Below are 20,162 nucleotides of genomic sequence, written 5' to 3'. Positions count from 1 at the left end.
TGAGTCAGGAAGGATGGCATCCAGGAGAGGAAGGACAGCCTCCACACTGAGTGGTAGGGAATTGGGAGGGAGAGTTGGAGTTTAGGAGAGGAAAAGCAGCCTCCGAAGGTCGGGACCCGAACACGGAGTCCAAAGGGGCGTGGAAGAAGGGGACTCTTAACCTGGGAGGAACCCCCACCTTCTCTAATGCCCCGGGCCAATGAAAGGGGTTCCTTAGAACTTCCACTGGCGTGACTGACTTTTTGTGTCTTCCCGCGCCCACGAAATTTAAACATAAACCGTTAAATCTCCTGGATGAAGACGGATGGGAGGGGGAGACAATATGGCGCTGGGAAGTTCTTGCCCTTAAAACTGCGCCCCCTTGTGGACCCTGGAAAGAGAACACATTCCCTCATCACGGTGGCCCTCTGCTGGGAAAACCGTGCTCCACACACCTCAGGTAGTAAATTCCTATTGCCATTCTCAGTCGCCCCATCCTTCCACTCCAGCAGTCAAGGGTCTGGACGGCATCATGAGTGCGTGGCTGTCTCCCTCTAGGTGATCCTCTTGCAGCAGTAGGGGTAGCAGGGGTGGTGCTCTTCCACATGCCCAAGTCGTGGACGTCTGATCCACACATGTTGAATGAAACAAATCCTCACTGCCATACTTTGCTCATTCGCAAAATGAGGGGTCTGGCTGGGTCTCTTTTGACTCTGAAATTCTGATCTATATGTAGTGGGGAACATATTTTTGGCAAGCGGTCATCAAACAGATGATCCTGGGCCAGGATCCCCTGGGGAACAGGCTGTTCTGTCAGTAGATGTCTTTCTCCACAGGATTCACCACCTCTCCCACCCTGGGAAGGGGAATACGGTCTACCTCCCTTCCTTAGAAGGTGGCCCATCAATGGGCACAAGACTGGGAAAACCAGCAGTCACTTCTCATCCAGGGTGGGCTTGTGTCCCAGGATGGGGACAGGCTGTGTTCCCCAGCAGCACTGTGCCCACATGAGTGTGAGGCCACTGCCAAGCCTGGTAGTGAACAGGAGGGGCTTCTCCATCTGTGGTTGTCATCCAGAGCTGATTAAGGGTAAGAGGCAGTTGAGCCCCATCTTGGGGTGCTCATCTAGGAGGCACACCTAAGACATAATTGAAATCAGAACCACGGTGCCAGTTAAGCCAGGTTTCCCACATACATGTCTCCTTCCCAGTTCTGCTTCTGCTCCTGCTCAATTGGGGCTTTAAAGTAGAAAAAATATCAGCTGGATGCCATGGCTCACACCTGTCATCCCAGCATTTTCGGAGGGGGAGGCAGGCATATCACCTGATCCTGGGCGAAAGAGCGAGACTCCATCTCAAAAAATAAAAATGCATGGCATAACCTTCTCATCAGGAAGGACTGATTTTATCTCAACTAGATCTAATATGCTTTAATATATTTCCGTTATGTTGTCCAGTTTGGACTTTTTTTTTAAGAACTACAAAACATGTATCCTGGGCATGGTGGCTCATGCCTGTAATCCCAGCACTTCGGAGGCCAAGGCAGGTGGATAACCTGAGGTCAGAAGTTCAAGACCAGCCTGGCCAACATGGTAAAACCCCATCTTCACAAAAAATCAGCCAGGTGTGATGGGGGCCTGTAATCCCAGCTACTCAGGAGGCTGAGGCAGGAGAATTGCTTAAACCCAGGAGGTGGAGGTTGCGGTGAGCCAAGACCATGCCATTGCACTCCAGCCTGGGTGACAGCATGAGACTCCGTATCAAAACAAAACTACAAAACGAACACCAAGGAGAGACAATATAACTACAGCCTTGTAAGCACAATGGTGTGCTGTCCATGGACCAAGCATATCCCCCAACTTAACTCAAACTTGGATTCAGACTAGAGTTTCAATCCGGTACAGGGGCATCATAGAGAAGTTTATTTTGTCTCTGAGCCTCAGTTTTCTCATCCATAAAATGGGGATAAAAACAGAATTCCTCTTGGGGCTATCAGAACTAGATGACATCCTAGAAATGGATACACGGTAGGCAGGCAGACAGGTGCTCAGTGACTGTTCACCACTACCAACAGTACCGCCTTCACCATAATGAGAGAAAGGTATTATCCTGATGAGGACACTCATTTTTCTTTTTTTTTTCGCCCTCTCAACCCAGCTTTTCCCGACTACGGGAAGGACTGGGCAGAGAGGGCCGAGGACAATCATTTTTATAGGACCTGTGGAGAAGTCAACTCTTTGCACAGCTGTTATGGATTTCTGTTCTTCAGAAGGCTGCTTCTGCTGTGAGTCTGCACTTGACCCAAGTGATCTGGAACCTGGTTGGCATCTTCATCCCAAAGCCACATGTAAGTCCCATACACAGTGTACTTACTGCAAATGAGATTCTGTATGTAGACATATGCCTTCAATTCAAATTCTTGCTGAAATCCCTCCTAAATGTACTCACCTTTAGCTTCCGTTTGCTCCCATGTCACCAAGCTATGGCTCAAATGCAGAGCTCCAACTGCAGGGTGGGTGATGGGGCTTACACCAATGCCCTAAAGCCTAGTCTCCCCTCATGAGGTCTCCTGGTGAAGGGCACCAAGCACCTCTGAACCCATGCTGGTTTGTGATGCTTCAGTCTAGGGACTAGGATCTCTCATTAGAATTTCATCAGGGAGCACACTCATCAGGGAGCATCTTTATTTGTAATAAAATGGAGATGGTGCATCACTTCTTAAGCCCAGTGGCTGTGCCTTTAGCACAACAGTGGCTAAAGATTCCCCGACAACAGTGGCAATCAGTCACTGCAAGACAAATTCACAGACCACACCCAAATGACAAAAGTTACGTTTAATTTACAATGTAATAAAGGTTACAGGTAAAAAGCTACACATAAAGCATGAAAAGGCCTATTACACAAATGTACAAATCTCTGTACAAAGCTCATATCGGTGTTTCCTAACTTCGTCTCCTATGTTTGTTAGCCAGGTCTAGGAACTCTGAATAACGAGAGCTCTCAATCGAGGGGGGAAAGAGCCTCCAAACTGACATCTAAAAATTCCTCTTAGAGACAGCAGTTACTTGCAAAAAAATCTTTTCCTTTTTAATTTGAATTACCCCAACTGGTCATATCCTTTGAAAATTGCCTTCATAACACACTAAAAAGTAATGCCTTAGAGTAGAAGACAGTACTCTGGCATTAAATAAGAAAACTTCAGCAACTGGAGTGCTCAGGTTTGACAAGTAAAACAGGTGAAGTTCAAACAATACTGTAAGTTAACACTATAAACCTGTGTCTATGGCACCAGTCACAGACGAGGGAAAATCGAAATGTTTTCATTCCAACAGGAAGGACAAGAGAAAGGACAAAAGCCTAACTACTGGACCTCAAAACCACTGACCCAAGGAAACATTTTTCAGTTTAAACTGCAGCTTAACTGCAGAATTCTAAGCCTTCTTTTTGATCAATCTGAGATCCATGGCAACCCTTCTGCTACCTGGGACTTGCAAGGATCGTGAATATAAATTAGGCTGTTGGACCCTCAAGGCTGTAACCTCTACAGCTCTGGGTTCAACCTGAGGGCCTGGGATATGTGACTTTACATAAAAATGATCCTAGAAAGTGGGAGAAAGAAAGGAGGTAGTGGAAGGCCTAGGAAAGACCCTGGGCAGTTTATTGAAAAGGATATAAGAAACCTTTCTCTACAATGAAAGTGTTCTGAAGACAGGTCTTTATGGGCTATTTCAACCCCACCCCCAATTTTCATATTACGTGGTTAGGATGCCAGGAGACATTCTGAAAGACGATATCGCACACATGGAAAGTTTTTCTCCCTAGTTCATTAGCTCCCCATGACCCCTTCACCCCATTCCCACCCAATCCCACCCTTCTCCATGACCAAAAATATCAAATCAGTAAGGAAGGTGTGGGCTTCTTGCCTGGCCAAGCCTCTTTTGCATATTTCTTCTTCTTGGGTTCATTTACAGCTTCAGGGTTATAGACTGCAGGGTTTGGTGCAGGGTTCATGTTCACTGCTGATGGCACAACGGGAGTCAAGTCCACATCAGGGGCAAGGTTTGGATATGGCATGGGCAAGCCACCGATAAGTGCTGTCCCATGGATGCCATGCGGCTGGGAGCCTGCTTCACTGTGTGTAGGGGGCAGGCCCCCGTAGAGTCCTCCGCTGAAGGCAAAGTTCTGCATGCGCCTGCTCCCTGATTCCTCCAGGCCCAGGGAGCCAGGGCCCTCCACCCGTTTCTTCTATGGTTCACAATAAGGAGAGGGGAGAGATTGGAGAGAGGAGACAAGAGGTGAGGCCCAAGAGTGGTTAGCTTTTTCTACTCTAGCCTTAGAAAAATGGCTTTGGGAAAGGTTCTTAACTTCTAGCCTGTTCTCTCTTCCACACAACCTATTTCATGGTGTTGAAATCTTATGGTTTGGAAGAGACCTACCCAGTCATCTATGATGGTTCCCAAACCCTGCTCCACAACAAAGTTTTCACCATCCTACATCAAGCCAAGGACGGTGTTGTGAGTTTTATATAAAGTAAAACATAAATTTTAATGACTATTCTTTATCCTAAGAAAGTCATATAGCTCACTTTCTTATTTTGATATTAAAACGCCCTTTTAGGAGGATCACATGAGATCAGGAGTTTGAGACCAGCCTGGCCAACATGGCAAAACCCCGTCTCTACTAAAAATATAAAAATTAGCCAGCCTTGGTGGTGGGTGCCTATAATCCCAGCTACTCAGAGGCCGAGGAAGAATCACTTGAGGCGGAGGTTGCAGTGAGCTGAGATGGTGCCACTGCACTCCAACCTGGGTGACAGAGGGAGGCTCTGTCTCAAAATAAGTAAACAAACATTTTAAGAAATGCTCTTTTAAGAAATGGAAACAATAAAAGATGGCAATACATATTTTTCTTTTTTTTGAGGGGGAAAAAATTTGGTATCTTCATGTTTGGTGTCCAATTTTTAAACATTAATCTGAGAGCAAAACCATCCTACAGTGAAGAAAATATTTATTGGCTGCCTGGGCCTGGGAATGGGCTGCTGCAATGGGCCATGAGGCAACTTTTTGGGGCGAGGGAAATCCTCTCTATCTTGATTATGGTGGTGGTTACATATATATTTGTCAAAAGTATACACTTAAATGTGTGCATTTTATCACATGTAAATTATACCACAATAAAATTGACATAAAACTAAAAATACCTAATTTTGTACTTTAATGACAAGAAAACATTCCAAAGGAATAAACAAAAAAAGAAAAAGAAAAAGAGCTCAAGGGGCATTATGGACTCCCACAGAAAAACATCATCTACGTTTCCAGACTAGACTAAAGCTCATGAAACATTCTCCTCGCTCACACTTGGATTAAACAAAGCCTAAGCAGGAACTCTGACAGATCTTATTTGGTCTAACATATTCTAGAGACTTTTTTTTTTTTTAATGAAAAGTAAACTTTTCTATATCATCTCTAACCAGCATTTCCAATCACCTTCTGAATATCTCAATTATTAACAGGGATCTCACTACTCTAATGGGAAGTTTGTTGCTCTTTGAATAGTTCTAGCTATCTGGTAGTTCTTCCACATGCTGAATGATTGGAGCATCTCTGTAACTTCTACCTCTTGGTTCTTCAACATACATGATTTTTAAACTTAATCCACATCTGGGCTGACATTTCTATCTGTGCCATTGCCACTCATAAAATAAAGGCATGGCAAACTATGCGGTATTGCAATAATGCATCTCTTCCACTTAATAGCTTACTTTGAGTCCGAAAAGAAAGGCCAAAAGAAGGTGGGCCTCTCTCTGCACCCCTCTGGAAGATGAATTTACAGATTTACATTGCACATTATTTACATGAAACATCAAGCTGGCTAGTTACCTACAGCCCCTCTTGGTACTCCAGGATTCCCTAAAAACAGATTTTCATTTCTACAGAATGAAAAATGGGAGAGGAACATGGTATGTATTTTAAAGTTAAGCACTTAACAGCAACTTATACATAAAGAGCAGATTTTTAAATACAGACTGTATGGCATTTCATGAGCTTCCTACCTTGACTGGCACCACTGCAGTTTGTACCATGTTCCTGAATCGACCAACTGAGGGATCCACATCCTCTGCAAAAAGAAATGAGGGCTGGGTTGGGTTGGTGCTATACTGGGAGGAATAAGGTACAGGGCTCACTGTAAACAAACCGTCACAACAACTCATATTAAAATAGTAAAATACAGTTAACACTGAGAGTGCTTCCTGGGTGCTGGGCATTGTGCTAAATCCTCACAAAGACGCTGTGACATAGGTACTACCACAATCAACATTAAGTAGATGAGAAAGCAAACTGAGGCTATGAGGAGTAAAGTGACTGGCCAAGTTGCTCTGGTGGAAAGGACAGGAGCCAGGACTTGAGTCCAGGTAGTTGAAATAGGTCTGTGATCTGCACCACTGGGCTGTGCTGCCTTCCCCAAGTTCTTTCTCATTCTGTATACTTCCCTCTTTTGAGGGGAAAGAAAAAAAGAGGAGATGTTGTCCGTTCCATATTAGCGACAAAATTGACATGTCAATAGGTCACATACCACACACCTTGCTAATGCCTGTTTATTAGCAAAAAAAACAGATTTTGGATTCAAAGCCAGGGCTTCAAACTGAACCTGGCCTTTTGACTTGAACGGCCTGAACAATATATAAGACTTGCACTAAAGGCTGATGCCCCATCTACACAGGTAATAAGGAACAAGATACTGTCCTGCCCTTGATGAACCCAGTTACAGAGCCAGATAGGCTACAACACACAGAGGTGCTTCAAGAGAAGTGTGCAAGTGTTTCTGGAGCAGAGGGGGTGACTGGGCTGGATCACCAAGGATGCTGGAGTTTTCTCACTGAATGTTGAATGTGTAGAAATAGGCAGGCACCAACTTATGTACCACTACTAGACAAAACTACTCCAAGCCCCAATTAACCTAATACAGCGATAAAGAATCGTTTCCCTAATAGATGTTGCAATCTTATTTTAAATGAGGTTGCTTGTTATTGAAAGAAACACTCTCAGGAATCCCCCTGGAAAACAAAGAATCCCTATTTAATTTGAGTAATTAGAATTAGCCTTGGGTTTGTTTGCTTTCAGTCTGGATTTTCACATATTCAGATGCCTTTAAAGAGCACACTCTGCTATCAGGCTCACCATCAATCAATCTATGATCAATGAACGAATGGCTTCTATATGGAAGAGAAAGGAAAAAAATATCCAAGTTCATTAAGAAAGAGACAACGTCTCTCTTTTGTTTTTCCCATCCTAGAGAGGATCCCAGAGACAATGTCTATAAAAAGGTACCCCAATCTCTCATTGTCCCTCGGGTTTCAGAGCCTATGCTCTTAACCACTATGCTATACTGCTGGAATACACTTCCCTAAGAAAGCTCTAGGGCACTAATTTTCAATGAGTAAAACAGAGCAGATCTGGTCCTCACTCCTGAAAAAGGCTTAAGAAATCTGTCAGGCCAGGCATGGTGGCTCACGCCTGTAATCCAAGCACTTTGGAGGCCAAGGCAGGAGGCTGACGTCGGGAGTTCAAGACCAGCCTGACCAACATGGTGAAACCCCATCTTTAAAAAAAAAAAGAAAGAAAGAAATCTGTCTAGTCCAGTGGCTCCCAAATTGCTGGCTGTTGTACAAACAGAAGCTCATTAGAAATATAAATTTTGGCCAGGTATGGGGGCTTATGCTTATAATCCAGTACTTTGGGAAACTGATGCAGGAGGATTGCTTAAGCCCAGGAGTTCAAGACCAGCCTGGGCAACATAACAAAACCCTGTTTTTACAAAACATACGAAAATTAGCTGAGCATGGTGGTGTGTACCTGTTGTCCCAGATACTCAGGAAGCTGAGGTGGGAGGATCACCTGAGCCTGCCTGGGTGGTCAAGGCTGTAGTGAGCTGTGACCGTGCCACTGCACTCTAGCCTGGGCGAAAGAATGAGATCTTGTCTCAAAAAGAAAAAACAGAAAAACTAAAAATTATATAAATTTCTAGGTCCCACCCTGGAAACTTTTTTTTGGAGACAATATCACTCTATCACCCAGGTTGAAGTGCAGTGACACGATCTCGGCTCACTGCAACCTCCACCTCCCAGGTTCAAGCGATTCTCCTGCCTCAGCCTCTGGAGGAGCTGGGACTATAGGTGTGTGCCACCACACCTGGCTGATTTTTATATTTTTTGTAGAGGCAGGCTTCTGCCATGTTGGCCAGCCTGGTCTTGAAATCCTGGCCTCAAGCAATCCACCAACTTCAGCCTCCCAAAGTGCTGGAATTATAGGCATGAGCTACCACGCCTGGCCAACCACAGCTTTTTTTCTTTTTTTTTTTTTTCCTGTTGCCCAGGCTGGAGTGCAGTGGCGCGATCTCGGCTCACCGCAGCTTCTGCCTCCTGGGTTCAGGCAATTCTCCTGCCTCAGCCTCCCCAGTAGCTGGGACTACAGGCAAGCACCATCATACCCAGCTAATTTATATATATATATATATATATAGATAGATATATATGTGTGTGTGTGTGTGTGTGTGTGTATATATATATATTTTTTTTTTTTAGTAGAGATGGGGTTTCACCATGTTGGCCAGTCTAGTCTTAAACTCCTGACTTCAAGTGATCCACTCTCCTTGGCCTCTCAAAGTGCTGGGATTACAGGCATGAGCCACTGTGCCCAGGCCAACCACAGCTTTTTCATTAGAATGAACTAGCAAGACACCTCACCTGGGTTGATGATCTCATCATCCTCACTGAATGTCACTCGCGAGTTCTTCCTCTTCCTCTTTGGTCTTTGAATGTCCAGATTTCCCTCTTCAATGGTAAGGGTAGAAATCCGCTTGTTGTGGGCAGTGTTGAACTCTGTCAGGTTCTAAGCCAGGGTTCATACAGGAAAGACAGGAGTCAGTACAAAGGGAATCTGATGGAGAAAATAATACTAAATAAAGGTCAGGAAGGCATGAGGGGCTAATCTTGACTTACAAAGACAGATGAGACTCTTCTGCATTTAGAGAAGATCCATACTATCCGGAGACTACTAATACTAACAAGTCTCAAATCTCATTAGAAAGAAGGCAGAAGGAACATCCTCATTGACTAGTGGGGCGGTGATATTCAAAAGGAAGTAAAGGGCCTTGAGCTGAGAACAGGTCCATCTGTGCAAATACTTGAGTTTTTTTTTTTTTTTTTTGCTGTTAAAGAAAGACTTTCATGTCTTCATGCCCACAACAAGCTGACATTAAAAGGAGATGTGGCTGGGAGGAACGCCAATAATTGTTTTAAAGTAACAAAACAGAGATGAAAAAGGACAACTGGCTGCTTCTTTCCCAGTAGCTTTCTCCTTTAAAATTAAAGAGACTGCTGGTGCCCTTAATTTTTGGCGTTAATATTTTGTCATTCCCCATCGTGGCCCCAGTTCCGTTCATAACTATCTCAATAATTAACTTGGCCTTAGCAGTGTTGCTTGCCTCTTCCCAATCCATTGAAATTATTCCATTCTGGTACAAAACACCAGTTTGAGATATTCTAAATGTCTTAAGAATGAATATCCAGGGAGCACCTAACATGCTGAACTAAAAGCCATGGAAGCACAGAAGCAGCCTGGATAGAGGCAGCCTGAAGGGGAAATGGGCAACAGTGACTGCCAGCAAGGTCCCTGGCTATGAAGCCACTTCTTCACAAAAAAACGACTTCTAAACTGTACAATTTCTATTGTGCTTTTCTTCCTAAGAGCTGGGAAACTGCTCTGGTGTACAGGAATAGTAAATGCATGTGGGTGGTTAAGGACATGACTGCATTTGGTCTATTTGAACAGACCAGTCACACCAGTGCAGTGACAGACATGTGAAGGTATAGCCACACCACAAACTACTGGGGTCAGCCTCAAAAAAGGAAAACTTCTAGTACCTTAAAATTAAATCTTATAAAATTCATGGGCTTCAGGGCAGCAAGGCCCATAAAAACAAAAGCAGTCTGGCTCTATCCAGAAGATTCCTGGGCTATTCAGACAGCATCAAAAAAAGTTACATAAATGAATGAAAGTGTCAGTCTCTCTAAGCCAGTGCTGTCTGACAGAACTTTCTGTGAGGATAAAAACATTCTCTCTTTGCACTATCCAGGTATGGCAGCCACTAGCCATATGTGATTACATAATACTTGAAATATTGTTAGTGGCTACCACATTGGACAGCATTCACTCTAAGCAGTTAAGGGACAGAGAAATTTAACTTCCAGTCTTAGCTTCTAATAGCCAGTGAAGGTGCACACAACAGCTCAAGGGGTCTAGTTGCTGGGACACAGGGACCCAGTCTGCCTTTTTTTTTTTTTTTTTTTTTTTTTTTTTTTTTTTTTTTTTGAGATGGAGTCTTGCTCTGTCATCCAGGCTGGAGTGCAGTGGTGCAATCTCCATTCACTGCAATCTCTGCCTCCCAGGTTCAAGCAATTCTCCCAAGTAGCTGTGACTACAGGCATGCACTGGCACGCCTGGCTAATTTTTTTTTAAATTTTATTTTAGTAGAGACGAGGTTTCACCGTGTTGCCCAGGCTGATCTCAAACTCCTGAGCTCAGGCAATCCGCCCGCCTCAGCCTCCCAAAATGCTGGGATTACGGGCGTTAGCCACTGCGCCCAGCCAGACCCAGCCTCCTTGTTACGCCTGGTGATACATAATCAAATCCATACAATGTGACTCTCTGAGAAGTGTCACAACTGGCCACACGATATTGCCAAAGGTCCATTACTGGACTCAACAGAACCTCCTGCTGCTAAGTCACTGGCATTTCCAGCTTCACAGAACAGCTATATATGGCAAAAACCAGGATCCCAAAAGATAAGACAATGACATAAACAGGAAATTACATCAAGCTCAGTTTCCTCCTCTGGAAGCCCCAGTAAGCCCTTGAGTTCATCATCCTCTCCACCCATCTTCTCATCTCCTTTCACAGCCGATGGCAATGTCTGAGGCTTCTCGCGCAGAGTGTACGCCCTTGTGGATGCACCAAATGAGACTGTGGAATCGATGGGAATTTGCTGAGGCTTGTGAGGTTCCAACCGAATATGACCCAAGAAAGTGCCGTGTGCTGGGAATAACCAAATCAGAAACGTAAGGGAAAACAAAAACAACCTGAGTTTTAGAAGGGGGAATATGATCGCCAACTCTCTTATCAGGTCAGCTTCCCCCTAGCACATCAGTTTTGCTTTTTTGTCTGTTTTCTATTTATTTTAAAAATGCCATATTCAGGATTATGGTCAGAAAACTCAAGCATTTTAAAAAATGAAAATAGCACTGGGTCCACTACATCCATCATGTGTTACAGCGAGAAGGAAACTCCTTCACTGAGCCTTGAATCTCAGTGGGTTTCTTATATCCCCAGACTTGTTTTTCCCCCAAATAACAAATATCACTGCCCGTTCTCTGCTGCCATACAGAATTGGCTCCATTCTGGGTCAAATAAGAATGACTCCAACCCAGCAGAAGCCATACCTCCCAAAGCAGGAGCTTGGCATCACTGTAGTTTTCCCTCTCCAGCCCCAAGTCAACGAACATAGAAATTGCTGGCCTGGTACCAGTTATGTTTAGGTTTTCCCCAGGCCAAGGGTGAGCTTGACTGAAACATATGCAATATCAATGCCAAAGCAAGCCAAAATCCTACTAGAGATTCTGAATATCTTCCCCTGTTGCTATTCTTGCATAATATGAAATGGGAGAGAAAAGATAAGTATTTGTGAGACAAAGCTCTCCAAGTCCCTTACATAAGCAGATTAGGGTGATATGTGAGTGTGTGTTTCTGTGTGTGGTAGTAGGAGAGTGGTGGAGTCCAACATGGTATGCCCAGGAAGCAGGACCCCTCATATTTTATACTGTATTCATACATGGGCAAAATGAACAAACTTCAGGACCCCAGGCAGTTAAATCTCAATTGCATTTCTGTGGATTGTCTTAGGCGAAGCTTAAACTCTTATTAATTGGAGTATGCTTATGGAATGATTTTATTTTTATTTTTTTGGGAGAGGACTTGCTCTGTCACCCAGACTGGAGTACAGTGGTATGATCATGGCTCCCTGCAACTTTTACCTCCTAGGCTCAAATGTTCCTCCCACTTCGGTCTCCCAAGCAGCTGGGACCATAGCGCACGCCACAATGTGGGACTAATTTTTTGGTTTTTTTTGTAGAAATGGGGGTCTCATTATGTTGCTCATACTGGTCTTGAACTCCTGGGCTTGAGAGATCCACCAACATCGGCCTCCCAAAGTGCTAGGATTACAGGTATAAGCACCGCACCTGGCCTTCTTATGGAATTAAAACTTGGTATTATTCATAGTCAAAGCAAAACGGAGCTGGGATAAAGAGCCAGAATAATTAAATTTTCCTCAAGACAAGCATTCTTAAAATGCCCTGCATTGCTGCTCTATTACATTAATGGAGCTACTCATGGCTTCTGCTTAAACTGAATCACAGTTTATTATGGTCCTATAAACACTTGAACATGCATGGTCCCTAGTTCCTGGGAGCCTTTTTTTCTTTTTTTTTTTTGAGACAGAATCTCACTGTATCACTCAGGCTGGAGTGCAGTGGCGCAATCTCGGCTCACTGAAACCTATGCCTCCTGATTATCCTGCCTCAGTCTCCCGAGCTGCTGGGATTACAAGCACCCACCACCACGCCCAGCTAATTTTTGTATTTTTGGTCGAGGCGGGGTTTCACCATATTGGCCAGGCTGGTCTCAAACTCCTGGCCTCAAATGATTCGCCCACCTCGGCCTCCCAAAGTGCTGGGATTACAGGAGTAAGCCACTGCAACCGGCTTTTTGTTTGTTTTAAAAGAGATGGGGTCTTTTTCTATCGTCCAGACTGGAGTGCAGTGGCGTGATCATAGCTCACTGCAGCCTTGAACTCCTGGGCTCAAGTGACCCTCCCACCTTAGCTTCCCGAGTAGCTACAAGTGTGTGCTACCACATCCAGCTCATATGTGCTTACTGATTCCTCCAGGACAGTGTTCCCCAAAGCCCTCTTCTCTCTCCAGTCAGTTATCAATTATCTCAGGAAAATAGAAAAATCACAGAAATAGAGAAGGGTGGGTTTAAAAACCAAACATTAACTTTTCCCGTAAAACATGATTTCCAAACTAAAGAACCCAAACAGCATCATATTGCCCAAAGGTAACATGTGAATTGGGAGGGAATTACTTACTACTGTTGAGATCTATCAGGAAAACTCTCTTCAGATGCTTGTGGTAGACAAGTGCAGCATGGACTCGAGAGCAAGACTGGTGGTCAATGGTAAAGTCACACAAATCAGGGTTTCTCCCAAATAAGTAATACTTCTTCTCATCAATAATCAGTTTCTAAATAAATATTAAATTAAATATTACTTGAATCTTGTTTCAACAGCATTTACTAAAAACTGTTCCAATCAAATAAGGAGAGAATCTTGAATAGATAAAATTCCTTTCCATCAGATTGATTTGAGTAATCACTTCATTTCCTTGCATCGAAAAAAGAAAAAATCCTTTCCAAGGAGAAAAAAATATCTCCCGTTATTCTTCAACATAAAGAGCTCAGAAAAATTTACTAAAATAACATTTTTTTAGAGAATGGATGGTAATTCATCTCCCCAACATAGTGTTCAATTGTCTAGTTTTGGAATGAAAATATTTTTTTTTCTTTCTTTCTTTCGTTTTTTGAGATGGGAGTCTCACTCTGTTGCCCAGGCTGGAGTACAGTGGCATGATCTTGGCTCACTGAAGCCTCCACCTCCCAGGTTCAAGCTGTTCTCCTACCTCAGCCTCCTGAGTAGTTGAGATTACAGGTGCCCACCACCACGCCCAGCTAATTTTTGCATTTTTAGTAGAGACGAGGTTTCACCATGTTGACCAGACTGGTCTTGAACTCCTGACCTCAGGTGATCAGCCAGCCTCTGCCTCCCAAAGTGCTGGATTACAGGTATAAGCCACCATGTCCAGCCTCAGCTGAATTCAGCTTTATAAAGAAGTGGTTACACCTGTCCTTGTATTTGTTTTAATCCTGGATCAGTAATGCCTTTGTGACAGGATTATAAACTGGACTGTTATAGACAAAAGACTCTAGATGAATTATTACTAACACTTCTTCCAGTGCTAGTGGTCTAGTGAGCACTTGAGGAATAACTCTCATTCAGGTATGCTGTGTTTTTCCTTTAAACACGAGGTCTCATTAAACTCTAGTTCACATTTCACACTATACTCCTAAAATCCCTGAGAAAATATAGCACAAAGCTGAGTAGAGTATAGTCAAGTTAGTACCAGGTTGGTAATCAAGAAGCTTGTATTTCATTCCTGGCTAAGTCCTTTAACTCACAATGGGCTACTATTCTCCCCTTACAAAACCAAAGGATACACCTCATGCAAGCACACTTTCATCACTGACAATAGTAACAACTGCTAGGTGCTTCTATACCACACACTATGCTATGAGTTTTACGTTATGTCATTTCATCCTCACAACCACCCTATAAGGTGGGTAATACTATTCTCTTCCTATTTTTATAAATGACAAAATTGAGGCATAAAGAAATTAACATACTCAGGTTCACACAGCTAGATACTTGTGGGCTGGGTTAGAAATTCAGATTTGTCTAGCTTCAGAGTCTAAGCTGTTTTAACCACTACATTACATATTTTCTTCATTCTACTTACATCAAAAGATGCACCATATGGCAAGGAATATTTTAAGGAGTGAATAAGCACTGTGGGTCACACTCTCTTCCTTAAACAATCACTTAGCCAGTTTCTTTGAAGCTCAGCCTTAAGGTTCAATTAATTCAAGCTAGCTTGGATATGTGGGTCACCTCTGGGAAACCCTGTCTGGCAGCGATCATCTGCTGCTGGTAAAGCTTGCTCCAGGCCCATACTACTATGGAGAACCAGGATTCAACAACAGCCTGACAGCTCAGTCAGTTACCTTCATGTTTGCTTTGACCCACGTTTCTTCAGTTAAAAATAAAGACATTATTTCATGATTAAGAGAGAGCCCTGAAATTTCAACATCTTGTTCTCTCTAGGTAATATCTACTCGGGCTGAATCTCATTGCATTTCTCATTCATATTTATATGCACATGGATTATGCTGTCACAAACTTAAATTTGCTAACCACAGTACTCACAGATTGGCCTGAAGGAACATGAAAGAACACCAGCTCTTGGGTTCGAAAATAACAATGACTAAATTTCTATGAATCTAGGGTGCCAGTAGACATACCAGAGATTTAGGAATTTCTCTTTGAGAGGAAAAAAAAAAGAGGATCTCCAAATTAAATGTACACATTCAGTATTAAAGGCACCCCAATTACAGAAATGTTAAAATGTAAGAAATTCTTTTTGAGATGGAGTCTCGCTCTGTAGCCAGGCTGGAGTGCAGTGGTGCAGTCTCTGCTCACTGCAACCTCTGCCTCCTGGGTTCAAGTGATTCTCCTGCCTCAGCCTCCCGAGTAGCTGGAATTACAGGTGTGTGCCACTGCGCCTGGCTAATTTTTGTATTTTTAGTAGAGACTGGGTTTTGCCATGTTGGCTGGGCTGGTCTTAAACTCCTGACCTCAGGTGATCTGCCTGCCTCAGCTTCCCAAAGTGCTGGGAGGTCAGGCGTGAGCCGCTACTGCATCTGACCAAAATGTACAGAATTTTAACAGAAAACAGTATATCTTAGAACCAAGGAAATGTATTAGATTTTGAACAATATGCTGCTTCTGTCCAAGTGAATGAAATAATGCACTGGTCTTTCAACAGTCACTAATGCCACAGCTTCTTGACTAGCTATGGCCAGTACCACTATCCAGTTGTGCCTCTGAGTTATAACTCAGAATGTATCTTTACACACTGGGCTTAAAAGACTCATGGCTTCTGTTTTAATATTGCACTTCTTGAACCCAGCTATCACAACACATCACAAGCCTATGACACAAGGCTAGGATATAGATAGCTCGGTTAGTATCAAGTGCTGATCAAGTTTAAATCTAAAAATAGGCACATCTCAGGTCTACACCTCTCAAGAATAATACAGTGATGTCTAAGGATTTTAACTTGACAACTTTGTGGCAACTCAGCACACTTAAGAGCCCCCAAAGAGAACATTATCAACAAGATCAGGAGAGTGTCTGGCAAGTTAAGACTGTTTTGAAAATATAATACCAATTATTTCACAAAGGAATGTGATGTTATAATTTTTTTTTTGATGTTATAATTAAGACTAGGCATCTCTGTTATTTCCTGTTGCAAACTAAAGATTTACTAAATTCTAGTAACAAAAACAGATCCCTATGTGTCTTCAATCTTTGTGCTATTTAGCAACAGACATTTTGTATCTGTGGAACAATCTATAGTAAAAAAGGTTTTACAGATATTTTAGCTAAATTATTTCTTTGAATAATCTTGAGGTTTTAAATCTTTAAGATAGAAGAACCCATGACAAAGGAGCTCTATGTGACTGGCTGAGGCCATGATGTATTAATAACGGAGAAATCATTAAAACTCATGCATGCCTTAATACTTTGCAAAATACCTGGTTATCTCTACAACATCCCAAAAGCGACAAGAATATATTTACAGAGTAACCTTCAAAAGATCTCAGACAGCTTTTCAATCTAGCAACCATAGAATTACAACATTTTTATTAAATGCCAAAAACCCACAATGAAAAAACTACATTCAATAATAGGGCCTTGAACCTAAATTCTAGCTGAACAAACAAATATAACATTGGTCTAGTACAGAAAGACTCACAGTTACACGGTCATAGTGGGCTCAATATCCATTTCTTGGTAAATAAATAATACCATAAGGATTATGAAAAATTTATGCAAACTAATAGCTAATAAAAACTCATGTTCTCTTGAAGTCCTACGTAGTGTTCTCTCTAGAGACTTGTATAAAAGCTGGAATTCTCAACTTTTATAGTACTTATCTCAAATATAATTATGTAAGTTTTTGGTGTGATTCTCTCTCTCTCCCACTCGATGACTTGAGGAGAGAAATCATGTTGGTTTTGCTCACTGCTGCAATCTGTATGCCAAGCACAGTAACTGGCACATAGTAAACACTCAATACATGCTTTGAAAGAATCAATGAATGAATTTCACCACAATTCCATTATCTTTTTGAGTGTCTTAGTTTACCATACTTCTTATAAGGAGTTGAGCCTGAATCTCTTAAAATTAACTTAGAAGTAGGCCAGGTGTGGTGGCTCACGCCTGTAATCCTAACACTTTGGGAGGCCGAGGTGGGTGGATCACCTGAGGTCAGGAGTTCAAGAGCAGCCTGGCCATCATGGTGAAACCCCATCTTTAAAAAAAAAAAAATTAACTTAGAAGTTAAACTATATATATATATATATATATATATATATATATAAATTCACTTTCTTCAGTTATTGCATACCTTGCACGGTCTACACAATTCCATGTACTCAGGGAAGTACAGTTTGACTAGGGCCCACAGGACCCAAGACCTATTAAAACCCTTCATTTGGAGAGAAATCACAAAAAATTAAGTGTCTGTGGTAGATACAAGATTTAAATGTGTTATGTCACCATATGCTTTTAACAACAACAACAAAAAAAACAGAAAGCAAGAAAGCAGCAGCCAGGCGCAGTGGCTCAAGGCCAGGCGTGGTGGTTCACGCCTGTAATCCCTGTACTTTGGGCAGATCATGAGGTCAGGAGTTCAAGACCAGCCTGGGCAACGTCGTGAAACCCCGTCTCTACTAAAATACAAAAAATTAGCCAGGCGTGGTGGTGGGCACCTGTAGTCCCAGCTACTCGGGCGGCTGAGGCAGGAGAATCACTTGAACCTGGGAGGTGGAGGTTTCAGTGATCTGAGATCACGCCACTGCACTCCAGCCTGGCAACAGAGCAAGACTCCTTTCAAAAAGAAAAAAGAAAGAAAGTACCATTGCTGAAAAACAAAGTGCAGGAGACGGGGTGGAAAAGTGAGTCAACGGCAAAAATTTTTTGTGTGGTGGGCAAAAGACATGTATTTCCATACCTCAATTAGTTTGTCTCCTTTGACTACATCCAGATGTAAACCAGGAGGGGGCTTACCTGCCCTGAAAAATAAAAACAGAAAAAAGCATTTTCAGGATGAGTTTATAAATGCTATGTACAATCATTGTTCCATTCAACACTGCAGCTCTCCTACCAGCCTATAATTAGTTCATGTTCAAGCAGAAATGTCATCCACTTCACTGTTATTACAGCTCCATTCTACATTTGACACTTACTTCCCTAGTGATTCGATTGGTCTGAAACAAATTTTAGTGGATCTGTATTTAGAGCAGCACCAAGAAACCTATATTTTGACACTGGATCTTCAACTCAGAGAAAGAGCTGCATAGAGAGCGCAAGTACGATAGCTGGGGTGATCTGGTCACCTGGAGTTTGAATCTGAAATTTACCCCTACTCCAATATCATATAAAGGTCGAATAAACTAGTTGTTTTAGGCTTATCAAGATTAGTCTCATCACAGAGTAAGCAAAGAGCACTCTCCTGAGCTCTGAGACCAAATCAGAGGTGCATAATTATGGAACTAGGGCAATTCAAAATCATGAAACAAGGTACCAAATGAATATGTTACCCTTGAACAGGTCTTTCTACAACAGCATGATTAAAGAAACTTTCCTCTATACTCCTACAGCCATACCATTCAAGGCAGATTCACATATGTCAAAGCACCTAACAGTGCCTGGTACCTACCAGACCCTAAGGAAATGGTAGGTGATCTCAGTGTTTTCTGTGTTTGCTGTCTTGGCCCAAATTTGAAATCAATACAGCGAGGGATCAAAATGGATATAGAATTTGTAGACTGAAGAAACCGAGTATTATAAAAGTGCAAAGGAATCCAGAAAATAACCACACATTCGCTTGCTTTTTGGGTTTTGCTAATTTCAGGTTAGAAAAAAGAACCACCTCACTAGAACCTCTTTGCACATGAACAAACGTATCCTTGCCTAACTGAAGATGCAGCATAGTCATCTCACAATCCTGCCCCAAACTCTCTTCTACGGAAAGGACAATGCACCGGACAAAAGGCCATTTTGTCTTTTAAAAAAAAAAAAAAAAAGAAGAAGAATGTTACATCCAAAACATGCTTTCTGAATTCCTACTATGTGACTGACTCAGGCCTAGGAGCTGGGAATACAAAGATGCAGTCTTTGCCCTTGAGGATGGCAATATAACGGAGACAGAGACAGGTAACATCAACAGTATACTGCGATGAGCTACAGCAGAAAAAGCTCTTAATTTAGGCGCGTTTCTTTGTGAGGTAATTCATATTTATTCAACTTGTACCCTACTCAAAGACCAAATTAAATTTTTTCACTATTTCCAAGAACTTTCGAAGGGATAAAAAGGGTTCATTCCAACCATTACTAATGCCTATTCGTGCCACAGACTGGGAGCTCCCTGAAGGCAGGGATGGCTCTAACCTACCCTCATGTTCTCTGTGGCAGACAGACAAGTGCCGCACGAGGGACGCAGCAACCACAGAGGGATGCAGGGCTCAGAGGTAGGGTTGGGGCCGGGGCTGGCTCGAGCGCGCTCGGGACGTACAGGAAGGGGCCAGGTACGATGCTCCACGAGAGCACCAGGCACTCAGTCACGAGTTGGGCGCAACTTCGGGCCAAGGCCTCGAAGCTCCCCGGCTACCGGCTAATCGCTCAAAGGAGCTGCTTAAGTGAGCGCCTTTGTGCCCTCAACCCCAGGTTTCTTCAGTTCCTGGGCCTGGGCTCCAGGCTCTCGGTTCCTCCACACGTCGCCCGGCCCGGTGCAGCGAACAGTTTTTCCTCAACCATTCCAGGTTTTCTGAGCCGTTCGGCTCGCCGCAGAAAAGCAAAAAAAAGAGCCGCCCTTCCAGCCCAGGCTAGCTCCAGCCAGGCCACTCTAGCCCTGGCCGCCCCGCCACTCACCAGGTTGGGCAGTCGAACAGCGGGAGGCTGGAGCCGGAGTTCGCGGCTGCCGCCATCTTGCGTCTCCCCCTCCCATTTCGCGGGCCCAAAGCACGCCGGGAAACTGGAAGACCGAGCGGGGGAAAAGCAGCATCCCAGCAGCCTGTGCGTACGCGTGCTGACGCACGCACGGACGTAGGGGGGAGGTGCTTCTAGTGGGGACAGAGCAAATTTTGGGATTTTTTTTTTTTTTTTTTTTTT

The 20,162-nt window shown here is 43.2% G+C and overlaps 1 protein-coding gene and 1 non-coding gene across 2 annotated transcripts; both read right to left on the bottom strand.

Moving 5' to 3' along the window:
* Positions 1-2,795: 2,795 nt before the first annotated feature.
* Positions 2,796-20,071, bottom strand: PPP1R8 (protein phosphatase 1 regulatory subunit 8). The gene is made up of 7 exons (XM_017534724.2): positions 19,923-20,071; positions 18,004-18,064; positions 13,182-13,335; positions 10,851-11,071; positions 8,722-8,866; positions 6,031-6,095; positions 2,796-4,223 (listed from the first exon to the last, which is right to left on the bottom strand). Exons 1-7 carry the CDS (start codon positions 19,976-19,978, stop codon positions 3,870-3,872), a joined length of 1,056 nt encoding a protein of 351 aa, XP_017390213.1. The 5' UTR covers positions 19,979-20,071; the 3' UTR covers positions 2,796-3,869.
* Positions 15,799-15,964, bottom strand: LOC119472173. The gene has a single exon (XR_005201283.1).
* Positions 20,072-20,162: the final 91 nt, after the last annotated feature.

Source organism: Cebus imitator, unplaced genomic scaffold (assembly GCF_001604975.1).
Source record: "Cebus imitator isolate Cc_AM_T3 unplaced genomic scaffold, Cebus_imitator-1.0 Scaffold87, whole genome shotgun sequence".
Taxonomy (NCBI): domain Eukaryota; kingdom Metazoa; phylum Chordata; class Mammalia; order Primates; family Cebidae; genus Cebus; species Cebus imitator.
The sequence above is the reverse complement of the archived record's forward strand: the minus strand, read 5'-3'. Positions and strand labels throughout refer to the sequence as shown.

What these genes read in the sequence shown, in the direction of transcription:
- PPP1R8 (XM_017534724.2), bottom strand. Translation starts at nt 19,978, where the DNA reads ATGGCGGCAGCCGCGAACTCCGGCTCCAGCCTCCCGCTGTTCGACTGC. An exon ending in CTGTTCGACTGCCCAACCTG is followed by an intron (nt 18,065 to 19,922) that starts GTGAGTGGCGGG and finishes TTTATTTTTCAG; the next exon opens with GGCAGGTAAGCCCCCTCCTG. An exon ending in CCTGATAGATCTCAACAGTA is followed by an intron (nt 11,072 to 13,181) that starts GTAAGTAATTCC and finishes GGTTATTCCCAG; the next exon opens with CACACGGCACTTTCTTGGGT.